Raw genomic sequence first — 25,138 nt, forward strand, 5'->3', positions numbered from 1 at the left:
AGCTACCTGACACCCAGTTGTAAAGTCCTGTTGGGGGGGGGGGGGCTATTATACAATGCGACACAATGGAGTGTGTAAATATCTCCACTGGAAAAACTTGAATATCCAATGTAATAACAAATCTTGATTACATGTTTACCAGAAAGAACAGTTGGAAATAAGTCATACACCATCCACTATGACTACGAAATTCCTACAGTTACATACTTAGAAAACAGGGCTATTAAGCCTGACATAATGATATGGGACAAGAGGGAGTAAGTAGCAACCCTAGTTGAAGTAAGTGTCCTCCAATGATGCTGGCCTTAACAGAGCAAAGAGGGAGAAAATAACAAAATACCAACGACTTACGTACGACATGAAAAAAAAATGGAATCTTAAGAAAATATCAATCATACAAATCGTTATAGGAGCAACCGGGCTAATAAAAAATAATTTCAAAAACTATTTGGTGAATATACCCAGTGAACCAAGTGCAAAAGAAATACAAACAATAGCACTTAAAGGGACGGATAAAATCTTAAAAAGGGATCTCTCGGTTGGAGTAACTAAACTAATGGGAGAATGTTTGGCATCCGGTAGAATGCACCATCTCCAGGAAAAACACAATGATAAGGAGATTAAAAACAAAAAGTTATCTTATTTTAATTACACATCGACATTCGAATTATATCGACTATATTTATTCCAAAAAGAATATAAAATGCATCATATCTTTTCAAATATCTAATGACATTAAAAATCACTTCACAACGCCATACATATTTTGAAATATTAGCAATTTCTTTTTCATTCCGAAATAGAACATAGACGTTCTTTTCACGAGAATATTTTCAAATATTATACTGGTATTTTATTTTCTTCAATTTAATCATCCCAAGTAAGTCTTGAAATAAAGACGAGCCATTGATGAACATATAATTTGGGTTGTTCCTTTTTCATCTCTCTCCACACACGCGCGTGCGCGCGCATGCGCGCGCACGCGCGCACACACACACATACATATATATATGTATATATATAAGCCACTGAAACCTCTGTGTTTATTAAAGAGTGCTCAGTGTAGGACAGAGCCGGTATATTGTATGTTCATTATAGAAACATTATTGGTTACATATGTGCATACATGTTTCAGTGGAGTATCAATTTAGAGAGACCCACATCATAAGTGTTGCTTTTTTTCTTTTTTTTTTTGTCTTAATGAGCTGGGTCTCTCTAAATTGATATTCCACTGAAACATATGTAACCAATAATGTTTCTATAATGAACATACTGTGTGTGTGTGTGTGTGTGTGTGTGTGTGTGTGTGTGTGTGTGTGTGCTATGAGACACATTCAGATCTAGATGTGTTTCACGCATGCGTTCATCGTGTTTCTCGTATAGGACTGTTCGGGGGGGGGGGGCGATGTGTGTTTGATAGAAAGTCAAGCAGATACAGAGAAACAGAAATTAAACTGGCACTAATAGGGTCAGGATAGGGGCATGTTTAGGGGCAGCAAGGGTGGTATGAGGTGAAGTAACCTAATATAGCTTTAGGGGTCAGTCATAATTATTTAAATCGTCCAGACTGGCTGAATTCAAACCCAGTGTAACTAGATGACTAGAGATGGTTGGTGGAAAAGGGTAATAAGATGTAGGAATTGCTAGTCCAGACTCACAAGTCGCCCTCTTCCTCGTATCGGCGACCGTTAACCTTTTGCTAAAAATGCTAAAAATGTTGGAAAAGACCTATCAGTTCCCCAAGCTGTAGATAACACTAACTAGCTTTGTCAACAATAAAATCTGTTTACCTTACAACGGTATTGAGTTAGAGACACATACAATCTGTAAATAAACACATACTGAAAATGGAGCTGCGTCTGACCACCCGCCCTGGGCGCCAACTCAATGAGGTTTTTCAAAACAAAATCTGTAAACACAATGTTGAAATCAAATTGGAAGGAAAGTTGACACGCACGAACACACACACACACACACACACACACACATTGATAAAAATAAAGGCACATCCTTACAAACACACACAAACACATACACACACACACACACACACATATATATTATTAAGTTATTACAATATATGGCAAGTAAGCTACACAGAATCTTCCGCGTCTGGTCTTCGTACGTAATCGTTAGGCTAAAATGCATGAACCTCGTGTTACCTGGACTTTTACTATAAAGATGTAATGTTTAGTTTAGCTATCTAATTAAGCAGACTCATTTATATATATATATATATATATATATATATATATATATATATATATATATGCGTGTCTATATAAGTATATGTTTATATATATGTTTAGATATATATGTATATATACATCTATGTATGTGTATATATAAGTATATATATATGTATGTATGTGTTTATATGAGTATATATATATAATGTATATATGTGTATATATATGTATATATATGTATGTATATAGGTATAAGTTTATATATATATGCGTGTGTGTGTGCGCGCGCCTCTGTGTGTGTGTGTGTGTGTGTGTGTGTGTGTGTGTGTGTGTGTGAGTGTGTGTGTGTGTGTGTTTGTATAAATATGTATATGAAATAAAAAAATAAAAAAAAACTCCCTAGTTTTCTTTTTATAATTATAAAGCCGAAAAGGTGTGCGGTCGCCAAATAAGAAATTAAAAAGAAAGTGTCGGCAAGTAAAAGCATCTTGAATTGGGAAATTATAGAATAAACAGATAACCTGCTTTTGAGCACGCTTTTAGATGCGAAAAAAAATATATTATTTTTATTTCGTTAATCTAAAATTTATTAGAAAATAAATACAGAAAATAAAATTCATTTTTAGCATCTAAAAGTGTGTCCTAAAGTAGTTTATCTGCTTATTTTATAATATATGTGTGTGTATGTGTGTGTGTGTGTGTGTGTGTGTGTAATTATTTACTATAATAATTACTAAATACCTACAGACACTAGTGTTTCAACCTTTCGGGAATCATCAGCGTAGAGCGTCATGATTAATACCAGTCGACAGATCCGAACCCGGCGATGGAAGCCATCTCTGGGTTCATTAGCAAGGACACAATCCATTCGGCCATTGCCAACCGCGAGAGATGCCGTTGAATTTAAACATTTATTTTTTTTAATGCTTTTTAACGTCTGTCAGGGTGATCTAATCATTATATGACGATCTGTACATGAGAGTTAACTTGACCTTTAATTCGACTGAAAGTGCTCAACGATAAGAAACGAGTTTCTTAAAGGAGCTGATTTAATTGTTCATGTCAAAATTGCGTTTTATTGGCAAAACTTGTGTACAATTAGAGAAATATATATAGCTTTAGTATTGCACTAGTGAGCTATCTAGATGAACTATGTTATTTGCTTATATATTTGAATATAATTCTAATTAACATGCATGCATACACATACATATATATATATATATATATATATATATATATATATATGTATATATATATATATGTACATATATATATATGTATATACCTATATATATGTACATATATATATTTATATGTATATACCTATATATATGTACATACAGTAGTATATATATATAGGGTGACTCCAAAAAACGGGCCCCAACTCTAATTAGGCCCTGTTTCTTAGTGTTTTGTCCGAATGAAATGAAGCTTTGGTCATCACCAGTTTATTATATTCAAAACATCACATCAAAACACTAGGGTCTTTGGCCTTTTTTCTCCGTTGACTGTAAAATGCTCAGAAAAACAATTGAATGTCCTCTGTTTTTTTTTGGGGGGGGGTCACCCTCTCTCTCTCTCTCTCTCTCTCTCTCTCTCTTTATATATATATATATATATATATATATATATATATATATATATATAATTGCAGACACATACACTAGCAGGCCACCAGACATTTTTAAATATAACATAATTCTATTATACCATTTTTATACTTTTCGATTTTTCTAATATATTTTAGTAATCATCCAGGTAAAGACTGTATTTACAGAATAAACGTATAATATTTTTGTTCTTTATACAATAGTGCATAATAACAAATATATCTCTGTCCATATAGTAAAAGTTTTCTTGATGCACACATATAGCTGCACATCCAGAACATTCTTCAATCGAAGCTTTAAAAGTTCGACACTTTCAGGCTGATAACAATAATCTTAATGTTTCGCATTGTTTCACGGGAATTTGTGAGTTTGTAAAACCCCAATTAAAAAAAGACAACATCAAATCTCTCTCTCTCTCTCTCTCTCTCTCTCTCTCTCTCTCTCTCTCTCTCTCTCTCTCTCTCTCGCTCGCAAGTTATGCGTTAAATTATTTATATTCTCTTTTGCTTCTAATGGATCATCATAATTCTGTTCTTTCTTTTCGTCGTTATCCGTGATGAGGCGATTCCAATATGTTTCCCGATTCCGATACAATTACCAATCTCGTACTAAATTTCCGATTCCGATACAATTACCGATTCCGATTATTTAGAAATCTCTAATTATTTAGCTAGGAAATTGTTATTTTTCTTTTTTGTCAGCATCACCGTAACACATGTTAAAACGTAAAAAACACATGTTAAACGTCCATATATTTTCTCAAACATAAAGATACATAAAGATGTGAGGTGAGTTATCTATAGATTTTAGCTTTACTGGTATTTTAAAATCAATAAATATCTATTATTTTATTATTAATACTAGCAGTGGAAGATTTTGTTTTAATCAATTAAAATATATAATTAATGGAATCGTTTTTTGCATGGCAAGATAAACACAGATTTTTTTCTCTATTCTGATACCGATTCCGATACCTCAAAAAGTTTCAATTTTTCCGAATCCGATTAATTGTCCCCACACTAGTCATTACCTTCGACCGTTAATAAAGTGAAAAAGAATCGGAAATAGAGGGAAATAGAGGAAGAAAGATACGGAAGGGAGACTGATAGATAGTGTCTAAAATATGATCATGTTATCAATTAAAGAATGTAAGAGTGATTGCTAGACACATAATTAGGAATTTTTAGTTTGAGTATACCTTCATCCCAAAATCAAGGAATATATTAACATGTATTTTGTGTGAGTAAAATATATAACAAAAATGCCTTAAAGGAAACAAATTTTGATTGACTCAACAAATATGTATGTTAGTTAGTTTAATTCTTTGAAATAATTTTGTGGAAGCGAATTAAAAAAAATAATCTAAATATATGCATGCTTTGACTAAAGACTCATCAATAAATAATTTGACAAACATATTGATTTTACGAGAAAATCAAGTTTGACATCTGGACATAATATTAGTGAAATGTTCCTATTAACTTGCTTCCTCGCGAGGGCTGAGTAAGATACAAAGCTTGTTTTTAATGATAAGAAAACTTAGCTTCCCAAAACGGGGATTCTGGCTTGGAATAATTTTTTTTCAATTACATTGCTCTGGGAGATTTCTCCTTCACTAAACGAGAACAAAAATGGTGAAGTGTAGTATCAGAACAGATACTACACTGTATTCCTATCCAACGTCAGTTACATGTTTGTTTCTTAAATATAATACGAGCACATACATTACTTTCTTTTTTGTTATCTCCAAATTGAAGGGTTTTTTTAAAAGAGAATAATTTGAAGCAACTAAGAAATGTGTCTAAATACAATATTTTCAAGGGTTAAATAATTTGCGTCTCACCGCTTATTTTCTCTTATAAACCCACTGAAGATTTGCGAACGATATTTATTTCCCTTCCACGGCAGGATGATGTGGTACAAGAATCTGGAAAGCAGGATTTGAAAAGTTAGTCCCCTAGAGAAAAAACACTCTGTCATGCAAGAAATGCCTTCAACAAATCCATAGCAAGGTCCGTAAAATGTGCAAGATGTTCAAAAACCCAAACAAAAAAATTCCCGGAGTGGGATTCCAGAGAAAAAGAATGGTGACCATTCAAAACTCCAAAATATCAAAATCCGTGGAAAACTCCAGTAAACACATGATTAGCACGTAAATGGCGAAATCCTGGTATTCTACAGTGCGGTCCTGAGAATCTTGGAAGCTGACAGCAAAGAGTAATATCTTGATAAAAATTAATGCTAAGATCCTCATAATGCAGATCCAAGATCTAAATTCAAAATTTCACCCCAGAGCACACGGAGACAAAAGCAGGAGGAACGCAAAACAAAGACATACTCCCCATGGGGGAACAAAATAATAGAACCAGACAGAAAATCTCAATAGAAATTCATTAAGTTATATAAATTAAAAGGATCCGTACAGTGGAGTAAGAATAAAACGACATTCAAAAACATCTATCCAAGTTGAGTTTTTAACTTAACATTTTTTATATTATTTAACTTTTGACTGTTGTGTCATTATTATTTTCTATATTTTTTAATTTTTTAAAAATATTTTTATATTTATTTTTAATTTTATTTTTATTTTATTACATTTTTAATTACTATTTCAAAAATTTTTTAATTATTTTTGCTTTTTTCGAATTCTTTTCTTTTTTTTTTACTTTGTATTGTAAAATGGTTCCTTTTTATATATATGTCCGTAATACCTGCCTGCTTTTTCTGCGACCATACCTGTTTTTTTTCTCCTTTCTTCTTTCCCTTTCCCTTCTTTCTTTTATTGTCTATTTTTCTTTTGTGATTCCTATAAGTTCTAAGCCAACCTTATTTCTCGTACTTGTACGCCTTTTTGTATATTTCTACATTTTTAATGGCCTTTATACCTCTTAAATGTGTTTATATGTTTAGATATGTTCTTTAAATATTTGCATATTATATTTTTAAATATTTTTATATTAATATTTATGTACCATACTATCTATGTACGCTTAATTTCTTCCATCTACTTATACTATAAGGTTATTTATGCTTGTTTTTCTTTAATTCTTCAATATATATTTCGTATATATATTCCTTTCATTTCCAATCTAAATGTTGTAATCAGTATTTATCTATATATTATATTTTCTATAATGCTGATTTTTCTCCTCTTCTGAGGAGAAGCACTTAGATTTAGAATGCCTTGGCTTAAAGAGTTTTACTTTATTTTATTTCCTTAGTGATCTGATGTTATAATGAAGTTATAGGTAACCTTTATTCCGTATCATTCAGTTAATATTTTAATTGCTCCTATTACATGTTGAGCTTTTCCTATTTTGATAAGTTTGCTTTGTATAAGATATATTTTTTGCTAACCTCATTTTATCATACATATATAAGCGTTATATATATATATATATATATATATAACAAATCAAACTTCTCACGATAAGAAAACCTCAACACTATTAAGAGGAGCAAGCAATAATATTAAATGAAAGATGCGGAATAAAAGTTATATATACCTTTATTATATCATCAGACCAATAAGGTAAATTTAAGGGAAAATTTAAGAAATGAACTCTTTATGTCATGGCATTTCGAAGGTAAATGCTTCTTATCAAAAGAGGAGAAGGGCCAGAATTGTACAAAATGTAAATATAGAAGAAAAAACCTGGTTTAATAACATTTAGATATGAAATGAGAATGAAAGAATATGATAATATGGTAAATAATAACTAAAAGTAGGTACATGTTAGAGCAAAATATTGTATCATTATACTATAATATTATGCATACTGTATCTACTTTCATTTAATATATATATATATATATATATACATATACAAACAAACATATGTGTGTGTGTGTGTGTGTGTGTGTGTGTGTGTATGTGTGTGTGTGTGTGTGTGTGTGTGTGTGGATTCTGTCATGATTTTTGAATGATTTTTCAGCAAATAATTTAAATAATTCCTACGTTTTATGCCATCGTATGTGTTTTCATTTTTTCACTCTTTAATAAATACCACGGTGTATTTAATCATACATAAATAAATATAAATCCGGCCGTTGAACAAACGGTAGCAAGTAAAAACATGCGTTTTTACTTGTCTTTAGGAAAGCCTACTTCAAGTGGTGAAAGAAATTGAGAAAGCTAATAGCAAGTCAGACAAACTACGCCTTCTGAAATTAAATTTACAATAAAATCCACTCTAAATAAAAAAAAGTCACTAGTTGTTGTTTTTTTTTCTTGTTTTTAAGTCATCAGAAGTTTTCATGATAATAATTTATATATCAAAAAATTAAATTATTAACGTAACTTTCCTTTTACACTGGCGAAGCATATATTCCCGTCACTTTTTGATGGAGGGTGTAAAATAGTATTTATTTATAAGATTTTGAATATCATTTAAAACATTGTTTGCTCAAAAAGTAATATATGTTTATGCATGTGTAAAATGTTTGCATATGTCTTATCTTTTTTGTTTCCTTCTTTTTATTAATTTTAGGGTAATTATGCCGGGAACGCTGCAGGCTTCCGTGTAAGCTCCCTTCTAAAAATTACAGACATCCGTGCTAATAAACCCCGGATGAACTTCATGCATTACGTCGTAATGGTGAGTATTCTGTTTTCCAATCATTTTCAACGGTTGAATGTGTTACAAAAATTTACCATCGTTAATCCCGTTATTTTCCTATTTTTTATTCTCCTTTTCGTACTCTTTCTAATCCTCATCATTCTTCGATAACTTTTACCCTCTCATCCAACCCTAATCCCCTCGCTAACTCTTAGTCTTCTATGCCTCACACTAACGCTTTTATTCCCTTGAACGCCACTGTTCTACTTACCTATATCCGACTTCCCCTACCTTACTCTTATCCAAAAATTCAACCCAAAATTCCAACTTCTGAAATTCCTAGCCTTAGTTCCATCCCTTCAAATTGACACACTCCGAAACAACTTTAACCTTCACATACATCCTTCCCAACCTATTAAGTCCGAAACGTAAACGGAGTGCGTGAATGGTCCCATAATGGATCGTCTCTTAGAGAAATTATATTTAGGCACTAATTAAGCTAAACGTTGTGATTTGTCCAGTTAAGGCAAAGCAAGGACTTAAATAAATAATAAAAAATTGTGGATGCTTTATTTTATTTCGAAACCAATCAAGAACCAACATATTAAAATATGTGATGAAGCCGGAAATATTTTCAAAAACAATTTAAATCTTTTTTCATTTTTAGTTTAATACGTAAAGCTCCAAACCCTGTCGCATCGGTCGCCGCGTTGTATTCATTGTACCAGTATTTCTATGTACCACATCCCTTTGGTGAAAATACACCTGTAAACCTATGCACTGTTCCATGTTTAGTGAGTTGCATAGTTGACGGACAACAAGATTGGTGTAGAGGGGATATTGAACCAAGAGAAAAAGAAACGACCGAATAAATGGAAAATGCGTCTGCTTTGGGGTTTTACCATACAGAATTTGAATTTTACACTTGGAAAAATTAGTGTCTTTTTAAAGGGAGAAACATGCTCGTACTTAGCTCACTGGAAAAATTAATGTTTATCCGGATATTGGATCTCTTGTCAGTTAACTTTTATATCCATAAATTGGTAGTTGATTGTCTCAAGTAGTCTTTCGGTTTCAATTCAACTATATATCTATAAAAGTGAAATTGTCTGCCTGTGTGTGTGCGTCTGTAAATTTCCCTACCAAACTACTCTGTCAATTTTCAGTCTAGAGGCTCGAGATTTGACATAAGGGGTGTTGAGATTTGGGAAAATATTTTTAGTCGGGTTTCGAACAGAAATTTGGCTGTTAAAGGGTCAAAGTTAAACGATTTTACGTTTGAAAACTCTACCAAACTCCTCCGCCAATTTTGGGTCTAAACACTTGAAATTTTAGACGTAGATTTCCTGGACATGAGTCAAACTTTTTTGGTTGGTTGATTGGTTGGTTGTTTTTGTTTCACGGCATATCAACCCTTTTCAGGTCATTTAATGCCGAATCCAAAGATTCGGAAGAAAAAATTTTTAATAGAATATATTTGTTGTTTTCATGTCGGTTTCTATTTAACCCATAGTTGGGACCCCTAACAGGTACTACCACTCCGGGTCAGAGTGGACCTGGGAGCAATGGTAATTAAAGGGTGGCTCCACACTCCCCAAAGCCCACAAGCTGGGGCCTCACCACTGGATATAGTTTAAGGTCATGTCCAGGACCTTTAAATATATATATATATATATACAGTTATGAACAGTACATAGGGCCCAAGAAAAGCCGGGCTGAACTGCTAGTTATCTATATACTTATACAGTGCAGTTGTCCTACTCGATGAATTTTCGTAAATCTTTTTATATATTACTATTTCGACATGACAATTAAGTACGTAATATTAACAAGCAGAAAGGGGCAAAAATGTTCCCTTTTCTCATTGCCTTGATGTCCGTTTCTAACAAACAAATTCTAGAGATGATATAGTGTCCACATTAAAGACACATAAGGTTTAGAATCTTAAAAAGATGGGAATGTATGTGATAGCAGATGAATATCCGACATCCGGTAGTATGACCCTTCCCCAGGTAGAATAATGATAAATTAAAAGAAGAAAAAAGTGCCATACCTTGTACAAAAATATTGACATTTATGTTTTACAAAAATGAATTGAACTGTTACATTTACTGGGCAAATAAAAATTTATTTGTAACTAAGTGAAATTAAAATACAACTAAACTTGACAGCTTCACCTTCTAACATATCGACGGACACATGGGAAATGTGTCTGCTTTGAGGTTTTACCACCCAGAATTTGAATTCTACAATTGGAAAAGTTAGTCATTTTTTAAACATGGATTAACTCAATGTATTCGAATATTTAATGTTCATCCAGATGCGTGATCCCCTGGGCATTCAGTATTCATGCCCATTTTGCTATTTGTGGCTACTTGTTTACATACCAATAACAAAATATTTAAACATGCCTTTAATATTTTGGAAGCGCAATGTACAAAAGAACTTTTTTTTTCTCTCTGAATCACGAATTAAACGTTGTGTGGCGACATAATAATGTACACGAATTTTCCCTCGGATGATAGCTAGGAAGATGTGTTGGGACATTGAATAGGTCTATCAGGGATCGTTACGGCAATAGTCTACTCTCTGTCGAATGTCTTGTATGAATCGTTCAGTATTTGAAAACGATGACGGCTAAGATGGACTGCAAAATGAACAAATCTGGTAAGGAGCGGAGGAATTGATTTCAACTTGTAGAGCTTCGCATTAAATAACTCTGAAAGTTGATTTGTTGTCAAACGGGGGCAACTGGGTCGGTTAATGAACAGACAATAATCACATTTAATATTCGAATACAATCTTCAAATTCCTAAAGGGAGATTTTCAGTGATATATATATATATATATATATATATATATATATATATATATATATATATATATATATATATATATATATATATATTAGTGGTGGGAGGAGTTCAATATTTTTCCCAATCTATAGAGTTTAATTTTACTGGTAGTTTAAAATCAATAAATGTTTATTATTTCATTATTGCTACCAGCAGTGGAAGATTTTGTTTCGAACAAAATCAAGAAAATAATGATGATTTAAGGAATCGTTTTTGGCATCGGAAAATAAACACAATTTTTTTTTCGGATTGTAATATCGATTCCGATACCCGATTATATATATATATATATATATATATATATATATATATATATATATATATATATATATATATATATATATATATATATTTACTTTTCTCTTAAACCTATCCCACTTTATGAGTAATGCGATGTATTGAACATATATATCGACAGGTAGAAACACCTTAATACAAAGACCACTATTGTACTGGTATGTATATTTTCCTCTTTTTCCGACGATTTATGTGTACAGCTATCAAGATGTTTACCTGTTTACAGGTGTTTTCAGTCTTATTTAGATTTTCAGCACGTTAATTATACAAATTTTCTTTCTAGTTAAATTCATTAGCACAATCCTTAGTCTAATTCGGGAGTGGTCAAACCGCGGCTCGTATGCCACATGCTGTGTATACACAGGGTCTATTTATCTACCAGCCCCCCCTCCAAAAAAAAACCTCTGGAATAATATTTTAGGTTATGCGCACTATCGCGTGGGAGACTAACACGATCAGCGAGAATGGACTAAAATTGCGCCGGCTTTTAAGATTCAAACGGACAGGGTCGATTTCTTTCTTTTTTTTAATTTTATCTATATAGGATTACCTAAAATTCAACTTACAAGCCTCATTTTTGTAGTGTTCAATTTTATGAACTGAAAAATATATTACAGGTTAATGTTTAAATATAATCGTTAAAGCTACAACTTGCCCGACAAATCTAAGATTAGAATGGGTTGCATACATATGGGAGGCAATGTTGGTTCTGTTGCGATTCTGTTCGCTCCCTGGGCGCTCTTAAGAGATAATTTATCTGCCCTTTGTTTACATTTTAGTCGCTCCACATTTTTAGGATGTATTATTTGTAATTATTAATTTATTATTTTATTTAAATATTATTACGTGCATAAAAGTAAGTTATCCATAGACATGCATGTTTCAAAGTTTCACTTCTCACCAGTATGGCTAGACTTAGCTGACAAGGATCGAGCTCATGTTTTACCACAAAACCACTGGGACCTTATATGTCTGTCTATCTATCTATCTATCTATCTATCTCTATATATATGCGTGCGTGCGTGTGTGTGTGTGTGTGTGTGTGTGTGTGTGTGTGTGTGTTGCGAAACGTTTGTACGTGAAATGTTTGTTGGGCTTGAATTCTTGGGAATTATATAAATAGTGTACTGATTTTATTTATTTTTACATCTACATATACAGGGTGTCCCAAAAACTTTTAGGTCATTCCAGAGACTTCCCAAGAATGTTTCCCGAACTTTCTCGACCTGCTCCTCCAATCTTGATGGCCGTCCAGATCCTTTAGACCTGCATAAACAGTCTTCCTTTTTAAATTTTTGGTGCCAGGTCTAAATTTGTTTAATAGTTACTGAATTTTGGGCAACTTTTGCAAAGAAGGTACGCTGCACGGTCTTAAGTGACTGTGTTCGAGCATATTCCAACACGCAAAATTACTTGAGTAAAAGGCATTTCTCAACCTGAAAAGAGATAAATGTCAAACATTAAACATAAGATTTTGTAACAGTTTCTATACAAGCTGGGAAAATTTGAGTTAATTTCAACAGAAATTGCTAAAATTATTGGCCTGTGAAATTACGTCAATTTTTTTACAACACCTTCTATTCTCCATATATAATATTTTGATTGCGAAAATTCCCCTCGTGACCTAAATACCGTAGGTTTGCAACAACCGAAGCCACATACAAATTCTAATACATGTAGATGATAGCCACTATTTTATGTAGCTTACGCCTACGATTTCTGCTACATTCACTCATAATAAAATGCTACATTACATCCGATAAGCAACATTATCACAATCGCCACATCTATAAAGGAAGAAGTTCCTACTTTTCTCTCTCTCTCTCTCTCTCTCTCTCTCTCTCTCTCTCTCTCTCTCTCTCTCTCTCTCTCTCTCAATATTTAGAGTTCCCATCGCTACTAGTTGAGACGGGGTCAAATTCTATAGTTTTCCTACGATATTTTGTTTGCACCGTCATTAACTGGTTATTACATAACATAATCTTTCCATTTCTCAATTCCAAAATAATACATTCACCCTTCTCAAATTCTGCCTCTTTGGATTGGCTGATATCTGACTATTCGCATATTCCGGAATCCACTTCTACAATAAATAAACAAATGCTCCAGAAATTATACAATATGGCGTCGCTCTCTACAGAAGAAAATCGTGCTAAAAACTAACTAAACATTAAACATATTAACCGGTTGTCATCGCTCTCTACATATTAAAATCATGCTGAAAAAAATTAAACACATTAACCGATTTTCATCGCGCTCTATAGATTATAATCATGTTGAGAAAAAAATTAAACATATTAACCGATTTGCGTCGCTAAAAAAAATGAAATATTAAACATATTAACCGATTGTCGTCGCACTCTACAAATTACAATCGTGCTAAAAAAATTAAACATATTAACCAATTAACGTGGATCTATACAAAAGACCATAACTTCTTTTGTGGGTAAATTTTGACATTAGCTCCACCTTCACAATTTTCTTTTATATGACGACTTGTATACGTTTTCGACTATGCTGATTACGAAAATCTCATTTAAATTTGGTAAAGACAAGTACTTTTCGATGGTTGAGAGTGTCTATTTCGAAAACCGTTCTTAACATGCGGAGGTTGAAGGTGTCTATTCTGGAAGCCATTCTTAACATGAGGGGTTAGGGGTTGGCCACCAACAACAACCGTACTTTAATTTTTTACGAGGTGGGGGTTGCGTCAACCGGGCAATGCTGAGTAACATATCCTGCTAGTAATATATATGAATATGTATGTACATGCATATCTATTTATGTGTGTTTATACATATATATGTACATATGTATGCATATATGTATTAATGTATATACATAAATATACGCATGTATATATGTACAAATATGTGTACATATTTGCATATGTATATATTTGCGTATATATGTATGTATGTATCTTTATATATATATGCATATAGATACGTACATACATACACACATAATATGTACATACATACATATATATACCAGGTATCAAATATCCAAATATGGTATAATAGAATTATGTTATATTTAAAATGTTTGTTTATATATATATATATATATATATATATATATATATATATATATATATATATAATTTTACGCACGTTTTGCCAATAAAACCGCAATTTTGACATGAATAATTAAATGTACGTCTATTCCTGGTTAAGTGGTAAAGATGACCACCTTTTCTTAATTCCTTGGACAGAGCTCCAATTGAATTACTTAGACGGTATTTTATTTATAAATATTAACAATTATTTTTACAAATACTCGTGCTCCGCAATAAAAAAAAAACAAAGAAAAACAAGAAAATAATAATCGAAAATTCATACGACCGTAGGATTTATCTTAAAATTTTACATGAGAAGGACTGTGTTTAATTTTTAGAAAAGGCTTTATTTCTCATTGAATCTTCAGACATAGACAAAAACATAGAGGTAATCATTTACATTTTAATTAGTAGTAGTAGTAGTAGTAGTAGTAGTAGTAGTAGTAGTAGTAGTATATCATTTGGTGATACATATAAATTTAATGCAATGTAGTAGCAGTAGTAGTAGCATTAATGGTGCTTCTGGTGTTGGTCATGCTGGTTCGGGTTCGAGTTCCCGCAACAGAAAGAGAGATAAAGAGACAGACAGATAGATAGACAAACAGAAAGGCAAAGAACCACAGATATATCATTTGGTGATACATATAAATTTAATGCAATATTGTATTATTATTATTATTATTATTATTATTATTATTATTATTATTATTATTATTGTTATTATTATTATTATTATTATTATTATTATTATTATTATTATTATTATTATTATTATAAATGGTAGTGGTGGTGATTCGGGTTCTCTTGCCTGAGATAAGAACAAAGAAATTTGTTTTGAAAACGTTTTTCAGAGAAAGTAAAACAGGTGAAAAAAATTGTTGGGCTGATGAGTTGATGCGTTTGGTTAAAAAGGTGAAAGGGTTATGTCAAAATAATCGCATCATAACTGAATCCCATTTCAATCCGCTACTTTGATTTCGCCGGCCCTCAATCTAAAAGACCTGTCACAACGTTCGTATTTCTCTTCGCAAGTTTTTCTCATAAACGATTAAAAATAATAATTCTTTTTTGTTTATCAGTAACAATCCACATATTTTAAATTATTTTGCTATATTGTATTAGGCATTTGCTGACCTTCGATTTTGTAAATAAATTATAGGCCAATATACATTACTAGATATTTTCGGCGATGTTTAAATGTCGCAGTCAGAGAAGAACGCAAAAAAAATCTGTATACGCTACAAATGGCTTTATTTATCAAGGCCACGAGGCCACTCGAGGATAAGGATTAAAGAGTGTACAGTAGAATTGGACAATATAGTAATCGTTAGTAATGGAGATTCGGTAAATTTGTAAACTTATATGGAACGGCTCATCAAAAACTTGTTTACGTTAGACTTGAACACAACCATATTGTAGTCAGCTGGAAATCAGGAAAACGGAAGACAATTCCATAGGTGTGCAGTTCTAAGAAAGAAGCCTTGCTCGTGGAATCTACGCTTAGGTTTAGGCACAGATAAAGATATTTATATTATAGATATATTTGTGTGTGTGTTATTTTCCAAGCTTCAATGTTTTGTACGATCGTTTTCATCTTCATTTGAAAATATGACTTTTTGAAAGAAGGATAAAACTTTTTCTATTGGCTGATGGGAATCGGTTGGTTATTTGGTTATTGTTATAAGCTGAAACATGATTTTAGTTGTGTCCCGACATTCACATAATGATTATTTAAATATAAAGAAAGATACGCTTTGCCCTTTATCATCGAGCACTATTATATAAACCTCGTTAAATTCATTGTTTTTTATCTTTGAATATACTTATCTTGGAATAATTATATATATATATGTGTGTGTGTGTGTGTGTGTGTGTGTGTGTGTGTGTGTGTGTGTGTGTGTGTGTGTGCAATCAAACCAAACACCATGAATAAATATTTGAAGATATAAAGAATCTTTTACCAAAATTGCTGGATTCGGCATTAAATAACCCGATAGGAGTTAATATGTGTAAAACAAGACAGTCCACAATACCTTATTTTTAGGTCGCTAGATTTTCCTCGTTTTATAAACAGAATCGACCTTGTATCTAACTCTTCTCTCATTGTGGAGATAAATAAATGGCGGAATAAAACTATATTGGGTGCTATGTTTTACCCTTCAGTTCGTCAGTTACATTTTCATCTTAATAAATACACTTTGGAATTTGTCTCTTAGCTAATTTTTTTAATTCAATTTAATAGTAAATAATACATTACAAAAAAAAAATAAATAAAGCGAGTGCAATGATCAAAAATTCAAACCGAAACCTGAAGATTTTCAGCTTGATTTTCTACCAACTGACCTATTTGAACTTTCTTATAAATAGAGCTTAAAACATTAACATAACAAAATAAGTATAGTTTCCGTGTGACGTCATAATGTATTTCAAACCATCAATTACAACTTAAGTGATAATAATAAGAAAATAAATATCTATATATAAATACCGTAGTATCTTTAACGTACGTACCTGTGTCACGTTTTCCAGATCATAAATTATTCGATCGGGTATCCTATTTATTAGAAAGGAGGTTAGAATGTGATAACATACTACGAATATTAAATTAGTATATAGGTACGCTAATTTAATGTTAATAAGTATGTTATCACCTGCTGTCCTCCTTTTTAATAAATAGGATCTCCCGATCACTGAAGACGCAACGTAAAAAAAAAATTAAATTAAAAAAAAATAATGTCGCTTTTGGGCCGTACATGAAATTAAAATATACCTTCTTGGACTTCTGGTTAGGATCCAAGGGTAATATCTGTTCTGTCTAAATATGGGATAATAATATTGTGAGGTTCGCGCCGGGCGTCCATACAATGAAAATATATCACAAACTCCTATGAGGGTATTGGATTACTTAGATAAATACTTTTACAGTTTTAACAAAATGGATACAATAATATTGCGGGATCTCTATTCACGCAGAACGTCCACAGAATGCCCAACAGCAATATATTGAAGATGCCGCTGCGGAATTTTCACAGGTTCAGCTAGTATTTTTTTAATAGTCTAAAACAATTTATTTTGTTTGAACAACATATTCTATGTAGTTCTTTCACAATTATATAATGCTTCCAGCCTCGCAAAAATATGCGGCAATAGATATTAATAATTTCAAGTTGCATTCTACTAATATGGCGTAAGAGTTGTAAGATTGCAAAGCAAAAGTCCCACACAAGAGAGAGGAAATATGAAATACCTGTTCAGCAAAACTAAAACAAACGCTACGAGTAAACAAAATATATTTGATTACCGGCGCCTTGATCGATTATCAATCAACTAAATTTATTTTCATTTTCTATTTTCAGCAAGCGGAGAAGCGAAACCCACGGCTACTTTTATTTCCACATCAGATGAAATTCTTGAAGGATGCGTCTCAGTAAGTCACGTTCCTTTTTACTTTTTTTTCTTGTTAAAGTTTAATGTGTTATTTATATGGCAGGTGCTCGTCTGAACTCCAATCTCTGCCCCCCTCGCCAATCTTTCACGAAAAACACCCGTCTAGCTGAATCCACTGTGAAAAATTTCCCCCACTCTATATCTGTGCCTAGATCAAAACGCGGATTCCATGAACAGAGCTTCTTTCTTAGAACTGCACGCCTGTGGAACTCTGTTCCGTGTGCCTGCTTCCCACCGGACTACAACTTGGATGTCTTCAAGTCCAATGTTAACAAATTCCTAATGAACCGCCCCCTTAAGTAAACACTTCATCAAATCTCCACACTAACGTAATGTACTTGCAATAACCTTTATCCCTGAGTGGCTTCCGGGCCTTGATAAGTCGTGATCACTGTGTAATATATATATATATATATATATATATATATATATATATATATATATATATATATATTCAAACTAATCTTCTATTTTTGGTTGTTAATCTTTAAAAAAGTTTTGACCAATATAATCTCCGACCTTTTTCGAGTTCTGTAAAGAAAGTTGTTTTAATGAAGAATTCTTGGAATAACTTATTCTATGATAGATGCACCTATTGTATCTGCGCGTGTGATGATTTTTTATTTTTATTTTAGACTAAGGTGTGACCTACTGAACGTGAAAACTATGGTGGTGCCCTGATGATTATATACTAGGTCAATTTCTTGATTCAATAGCCCGATAGACTCAAGTATAGGTTCTAGTACTGAGAAATAATATGGGAAAGAGGAATAGTTTTAATATGATTGGATGTCAATATAATACATTCAATACATAGTTGGATGTCCGGGGCACCGCCCCATCGAATCACCATGCCCTCTTCTACCCGCCACTGTTATTGACTATCCGTTCTGTAGAGACGCAGGATGTATATGAAAAAAAAAATTAAGAAATATACATATAAGATGACGCATTTTTATCCTTGATTACCTCTTCTTAATATAACGTGTTTACTCAAATATGTTTCTTTACATTTCTTTTTCCTTCCTTTTTTCTTTGTTTTATCTTCGTTTTTCATTTTTTCAAACTAGTTTTTTGTTTGTTTGTTTGTTTGTTTGTTTTGTAGCATTGTCGAAGAAAAATAGGTCAAATCTTTCGGCTATTTTGAATCGTTTTATTTCGGACGCAGACCAAGAGACTAGGCTAAATGCCGTTATAAAATAAACAGGGCGGAGAAGGTCTTTAAAAAGAACGCATTGGTCGGATCGTGGGTTTTCATCGTTTCATATATCATTGAATTAAAAATAGATGTAGACATTAACAGGTGGACAAACGTCTTCCACGCAGTTCAAAGATGCCCACCCACCTCTTTACTTTCTCTCTTAGAGAAGGGGTTAGTTTTTTGTTTGTTTGTTTGTTTGTTTGTTTTGTAAATCGCCTGCTCAGGCATTTTTGTTTGTTTGTAGGACAGAGTGCGTCTCTTCTGCGTTCGTCGTTCCATCTCCACTTTCCGAATTTGCGTCCCGCGTTGGGGAAGAGATGTTAATACCTACATTTTTTATCTGGTCATGTGATTGGGACTAGAGTATAGTATCTGTTCTCAGGAGGTCATCCTCCTATACATTACCTCCTACGAAAAGGGGGTAAATAAGAGGTTTATTGCCTGGGGTACCCTTATCAGGAAATAGTGATTGGTTTGATCAGGTAATTGTTATAGGTAATTAACTCTATCTACTCGACGTTACCCAGGATTCCGTGAAGTCAATTCAGTTTTTAATTTTTATATTTTTCACATCTTTTAATGCATGACACACAACTCCTAGCATATTCTTCAATTTGAAATGAGTTATCCTCATTGTTGATTTTATTTTTAGCATTATATTAAAAAAATGGTTCATTCTAGCAGTCGTTTGAGACGAATCAGTAAGTTTCTTAAATAAATCATAGTTAAATGCGGTAATACATTTCCAATAACAATATATCAATATCAAATGAAAAGTTGCTACTAAGAAGCAACGTTTGATTTGTCAGTTTAATTACTCGTTGGGTCTGACTTTAAAAAGCCAACAAGAAAATATATTATGCTAGATTCTTTACCAACTATGTGTTCCTGTCTGGTGTTCAGAAACGATCACGCATCACATTAAGTTCAACCTTGTGTCACGTCCAGCCTCATTTATAGGGAGGAGCAATATATATATATATTATTGTACTCGTGGGACGGAGAGAAGTATGCTAATGGGGATGGAACATGTATATTTACTTGCACTTCTTAAAAAAGAAAAGGTGGAATACTGTACATGACAGTTGTTAGAACATTTCTAAAGGTATTACGAACTGTGGATGTTACTTCAATAATTTATAGAAAGCTGGGATAATGTATAAGAGTTATGTGTGTGTGTGTTTGTGTGTGTGCGTGTGTGTGTTTCAAAAGTATTATTAAATCGTTCTCGATTTAACATTTTATTGTAAGCGTTATTGAATATTATTTATTTAACTAAGGAAATTGATTCATATTCGAATTTATCAGCACTATATAAATTTGTTTTTACATTACTTACTATGTCTATATGAATATATATACAAGCATATATATGAATATATGTATATATATATATATATACATATTCATATATATATATATATGCACACATATATTAGGTGCGTTCAATAAGTTTCCAGATTTTTTGTATGAGCACCTTTATTCATAGTACACACATGAAACTTTAGTCCCCCCCCCGGCTGCAATGCAATTGTTCTGCATATCCAACAATTTCTTGGAGGCCTTATGGAAATCCTTTTGTGTGAGCGTATCAATGGCCTTCGTCACAGCCTCTTTCATCTCCTTAATTGTCTCATGACGACAACCTCTAAAATTTTCCTTGAGTTAAGGAAATAACCAAAAGTCACAGGGAGCAAGATCTGGAGTATAGGGAGGGTGAATAACTGTCGTACTGTTCATCTTAGTCAAATAATAAGTGTACATATACTGATTCGTCTTCAAGTCCAATGTTAACCTATTCCTAATGAACCGCCCCCTTAAGTAAACACTTCATCAAATCTCCACACTAACGTAATGTACTTGCAATAACCCTTATCCCTGAGTGGCTTCCGGGTCTTGATAAGTGGTGATCACTGTGTAAAAAAAAAATAGAATAAAAAAATTAAAAATCTGTGACAAGAATGGAGTTGTGGACTACATTATTGGGATAAAATTCGTGTAAATCTCCTGCATCTTCAGTTCCACACGAATAATTGTGTGTACACTTCCTACGCTGGCATCAAAATGTACACTTATTGTCTCTATAGACACACAAAAGTCCTTATCTGTGAACTTTTTTATTTGGCAAATCAACTCTGGTATTCTGGCTTCCTTACTCATTCCACACATTTCATCATCCCTCAAAACCTTCCTTGAATCTCATGCCACTCAAAAAATGATACTCGATTCATGCACGATAGTCTAATAGTCCAAACGCAGTCTGAAGAATTCCATATGTTTCTGTGGTATTTTTTCCAAGTTTTAAACAGAATTTTATTGTATATCGTTCTTCTAACATGCCTTCACATTCAGATTGCATTTTTGAAATACACTAGCTGTGACAATCAGGCTTTAGTATGGTGTGTTACAATTCGTGCTGTAGCTGTTCATTTGAACGTGAAATCATAAAAATTGGTCAGTCATCTCATAAGATGTATAGCAATAACCTTCTGATTTTTTTAGTATCTACTTATTAAGTATATACAAAAAAGTATGGAAACTTATTTAAGGCGCCTCGTACACACACACACATACATATATACATATATGTAGCTATATATATATATATATATATATATATATATATATATATATAGAGAGAGAGAGAGAGAGAGAGAGAGAGAGAGAGAGAAAGAGATTTTGTGAAATGTACACTTTTGCAAACAGTTTCTATCTTTTATGTATAACAATCCTTTGTAAATTAGAAGCTTGATATTTCTTAATATATAACAACAGGGCATGTATGAATAAACAAGAATTTTACTATATTCCAAAGTCCAAGGCTTTATCTATCTTGCCAGTCATTATTTTTTTTCAAAAATAACAAACTTCAGTACATTTTACGGATTTGTTTCCTTCATGAGGAATAAAATATTTATCTTCTCTTCTCTATATAAATAAAATGAACTCATTTTTTCCCGTCTGATTTTGACATTAACAGGATTAAAAATCAAGATATTTCATGCAAATATAATATGCACAAACGGCAGAACAATATCTGAGGTGTGTTATAGGCTTATTATTTCTCAAATTCCTCGATAATCTTAGATTTCTATACTTTTTCTGCTGAGAAGTCACGGCTAAAATCGGTTAAGATCAATGGAAGTGGTAAAATATTTCTCTCTAATAAATTCCTCCTCCCCCTGCCACCACTTAACACCGTTTGGGGATCGTTCACAAGGAACAGTTGAGAAGAAAACACCGGTTTGGCTTCGTAGTTCTTTCATGTGAAGTTATTTAAAATCACTAAACTAAGCTGCAGTGCTCTGTGGCGTAGTGGTTAGCGTGCTGGACAATTCACATTATATTTTCACGTTCGCGCCGACCTACCGTAGTCGTTTTTTTTTTTTTTTTTTTCCTAAACAACTGGAATGGACTTTTCTTGGTGGCCGAACTGTTAACGTTGCAGATTTTTTTTTTTTTTCACACTTTATTTTCCTACTTTTACTCATGACTCCGGGTTTGATCCTTCCTACTTACCTACCATAACATTTTTTAAAACTCCCCCCCGTCCCGGAAACAAACACTCGGGCAACGCCGGGTACCCCCGCTAGTATTTTATAATCTCTTCTCTTCTCTTCTCTTCTCTATATAAATAAAATGAACTCATTTTTTCCCGTCTGATTTTGACATTAACAGGATTAAAAATCAAGATATTTCATGCAAATATAATATGCACAAACGGCAGAACAATATCTGAGGTGTGTTATAGGCTTATTATTTCTCAAATTCCTCGATAATCTTAGATTTCTATACTTTTTCTGCTGAGAAGTCACGGCCAAAATCGGTTAAGATCAATGGAAGTGGTAAAATATTTTCTCTCTAATAAATTCCTCCTCCCCCTGCCACCACTTAACACCGTTTGGGGATCGTTCACAAGGAACAGTTGAGAAGAGAACACCGGTTTGGCTTCGTAGTTCTTTTATGTGAAGTTATTTAAAATCACTAAACTAAGCTGCAGTGCTCTGTGGCGTAGTGGTTAGCGTGCTGGACAATTCACATTATATTTTCACGTTCGCGCCGACCTACCGTAGTCGTTTTTTTTTTTTTTTTTTTTTTTCCTAAACAACTGGAATGGACTTTTCTTGGTGGCCGAACTGTTAACGTTGCAGATGTTTTTTTTTTTTTCACACTTTATTTTCCTACTTTTACTCATGACTCCGGGTTTGATCCTTCCTACTTACCTACCATAACATTTTTTAAAACTCCCCCCCGTCCCGGAAACAAACACTCGGGCAACGCCGGGTACCCCCGCTAGTATGTTAATATAGGATATTTCTTCCATGGACTCATCAGAAAAAAGATGTTTATCTATTACATTGTTATGCATTTTTGTCTTTGAGAACTTTGTGTGTGTGTGTGTTTCTTTTTTTGTTTTTTTGTTTTTTGTTTTTTTTATGAATGTATGCAAGGAAATATCCAATATGGACATAGAAATATTGGTTGTTCACTGTGAACGAAAAAATTCTGTAAAATGTACAATTTTTATTTTGAAAAAAAAAAAAGATTAGTAAGATATAAAATAACTTAAGCTTATGAATATCGCAAAATTGTTATATACACTATAGTCATTTACCTTTAGCTCTGAAGGGAACGTACTATTTTTGTACTTTCATCTATTTCTGTGTTCATGGCATATCGTGTCATTCTCAATAAGACACATAACTATAGCAATGAGGAGCAAATATAGTAAACTATTATGAAGTTAATTCTGTACCCAATATTATCATCGTTTTCCAATAAATGTAAACAATTATTTGAAAAGCGCACCAATTAAAACTGATAATTGAAGCTTTAGTTATATGTAGCGCATATGTTTGTGTTCAAACGAAGAATAACGAGAATGTTGCGTTTTTTGCGTTTAAGTTTCGGCGTAATTTTAGGATTAAGGTACGCTTTTTCTCGGATTGAATTTTATTTGCAAAATATCCTGTAAGAGTTGCACTTAGATTTTCAGAATGCATCAATTATTGGCCAAGATATGACGTTTTCCCTTTCCTTTTCAAAATGCGTTAAATTTTCATTGCTGGCCCTGTTTAATAATGTTTTAATAAAACGTGTTTGAATTAATGTTATATAATGAATATTTTTCTACCGAAGTGAAATCTTCCCTGAACGGAATTGAATTATTTACAGAAACTGATTGCGTAATTAAATATGGTAAATCTCCCCTAGATTAACCAGCTGAACAAGACAGCTGAGAAGTTGGACTTTCGCATTAAGTAGTGACTAAAGATCTGTAGTTCAAGCGCCGAGGTCGAGGCGTTGTTTGCATTAAAGCCACACTGATGAATCTTCAAATTACGAAATACGTGTCTGTGAATACCCTCAAACACACATACACACAAATATATATATATATATATATATATATATATATATATATATAAGTAATGGGACGATTCCGTACTAAATTCCACATTCTGATACAATTACTGATTTCAATTTCGATTCTTCTAAATCCCTAAATATTTAACTATAACATTGTTATTTTTTCTGATTACTGTAAACACACATGTGCATATATTTTCTGATTTATATTTTATATTTATATTTTATATTTATACTGATTACTGTAAACACACATGTGCATATATTTTCTGATTTATATTTTATATTTATATTTTATATTTATACTGATTACTGTAAACACACATGTGCATATATTTTCTCAGATGTAAGAACACAGTTGCGGGGGTGATCTATAGCTTTTAGATTTACTCGTAGTTACAAATAAGTATTTATTATATTACTATGTCTACTAGTAGTGTAAGGTTTCTTTTTTCAAACAAAATAAAATAAGGAAAGATAATTAAAAGAACTAGATTAGCATATAGGCAGAGATTTTTCCGATTCTGATACCCCAAAAAGTTCCGA

General features: G+C 32.5%; 1 protein-coding gene across 1 annotated transcript in view; it reads left to right on the forward strand.

Annotated features, from left to right (window-relative positions):
- The window catches only part of LOC145268367 (uncharacterized), a 399,446-nt gene that overhangs the window by 341,457 nt on the left and 32,851 nt on the right, over positions 1 to 25,138 (forward strand). Inside the window, exons 11-12 of the mRNA XM_080123915.1 lie at positions 8,293 to 8,400; positions 17,931 to 18,001. Of these exons, the coding sequence (XP_079980041.1) occupies positions 8,293 to 8,400; positions 17,931 to 18,001 (179 nt within the window). The remainder of the gene's footprint in view (positions 1 to 8,292; positions 8,401 to 17,930; positions 18,002 to 25,138) is intronic.

This window comes from Euprymna scolopes, chromosome 43, assembly GCF_053919585.1.
Source record: "Euprymna scolopes isolate OS-2025 chromosome 43, ASM5391958v1, whole genome shotgun sequence".
In the NCBI taxonomy this organism is placed as follows: Eukaryota; Metazoa; Mollusca; class Cephalopoda; order Sepiida; family Sepiolidae; genus Euprymna; species Euprymna scolopes.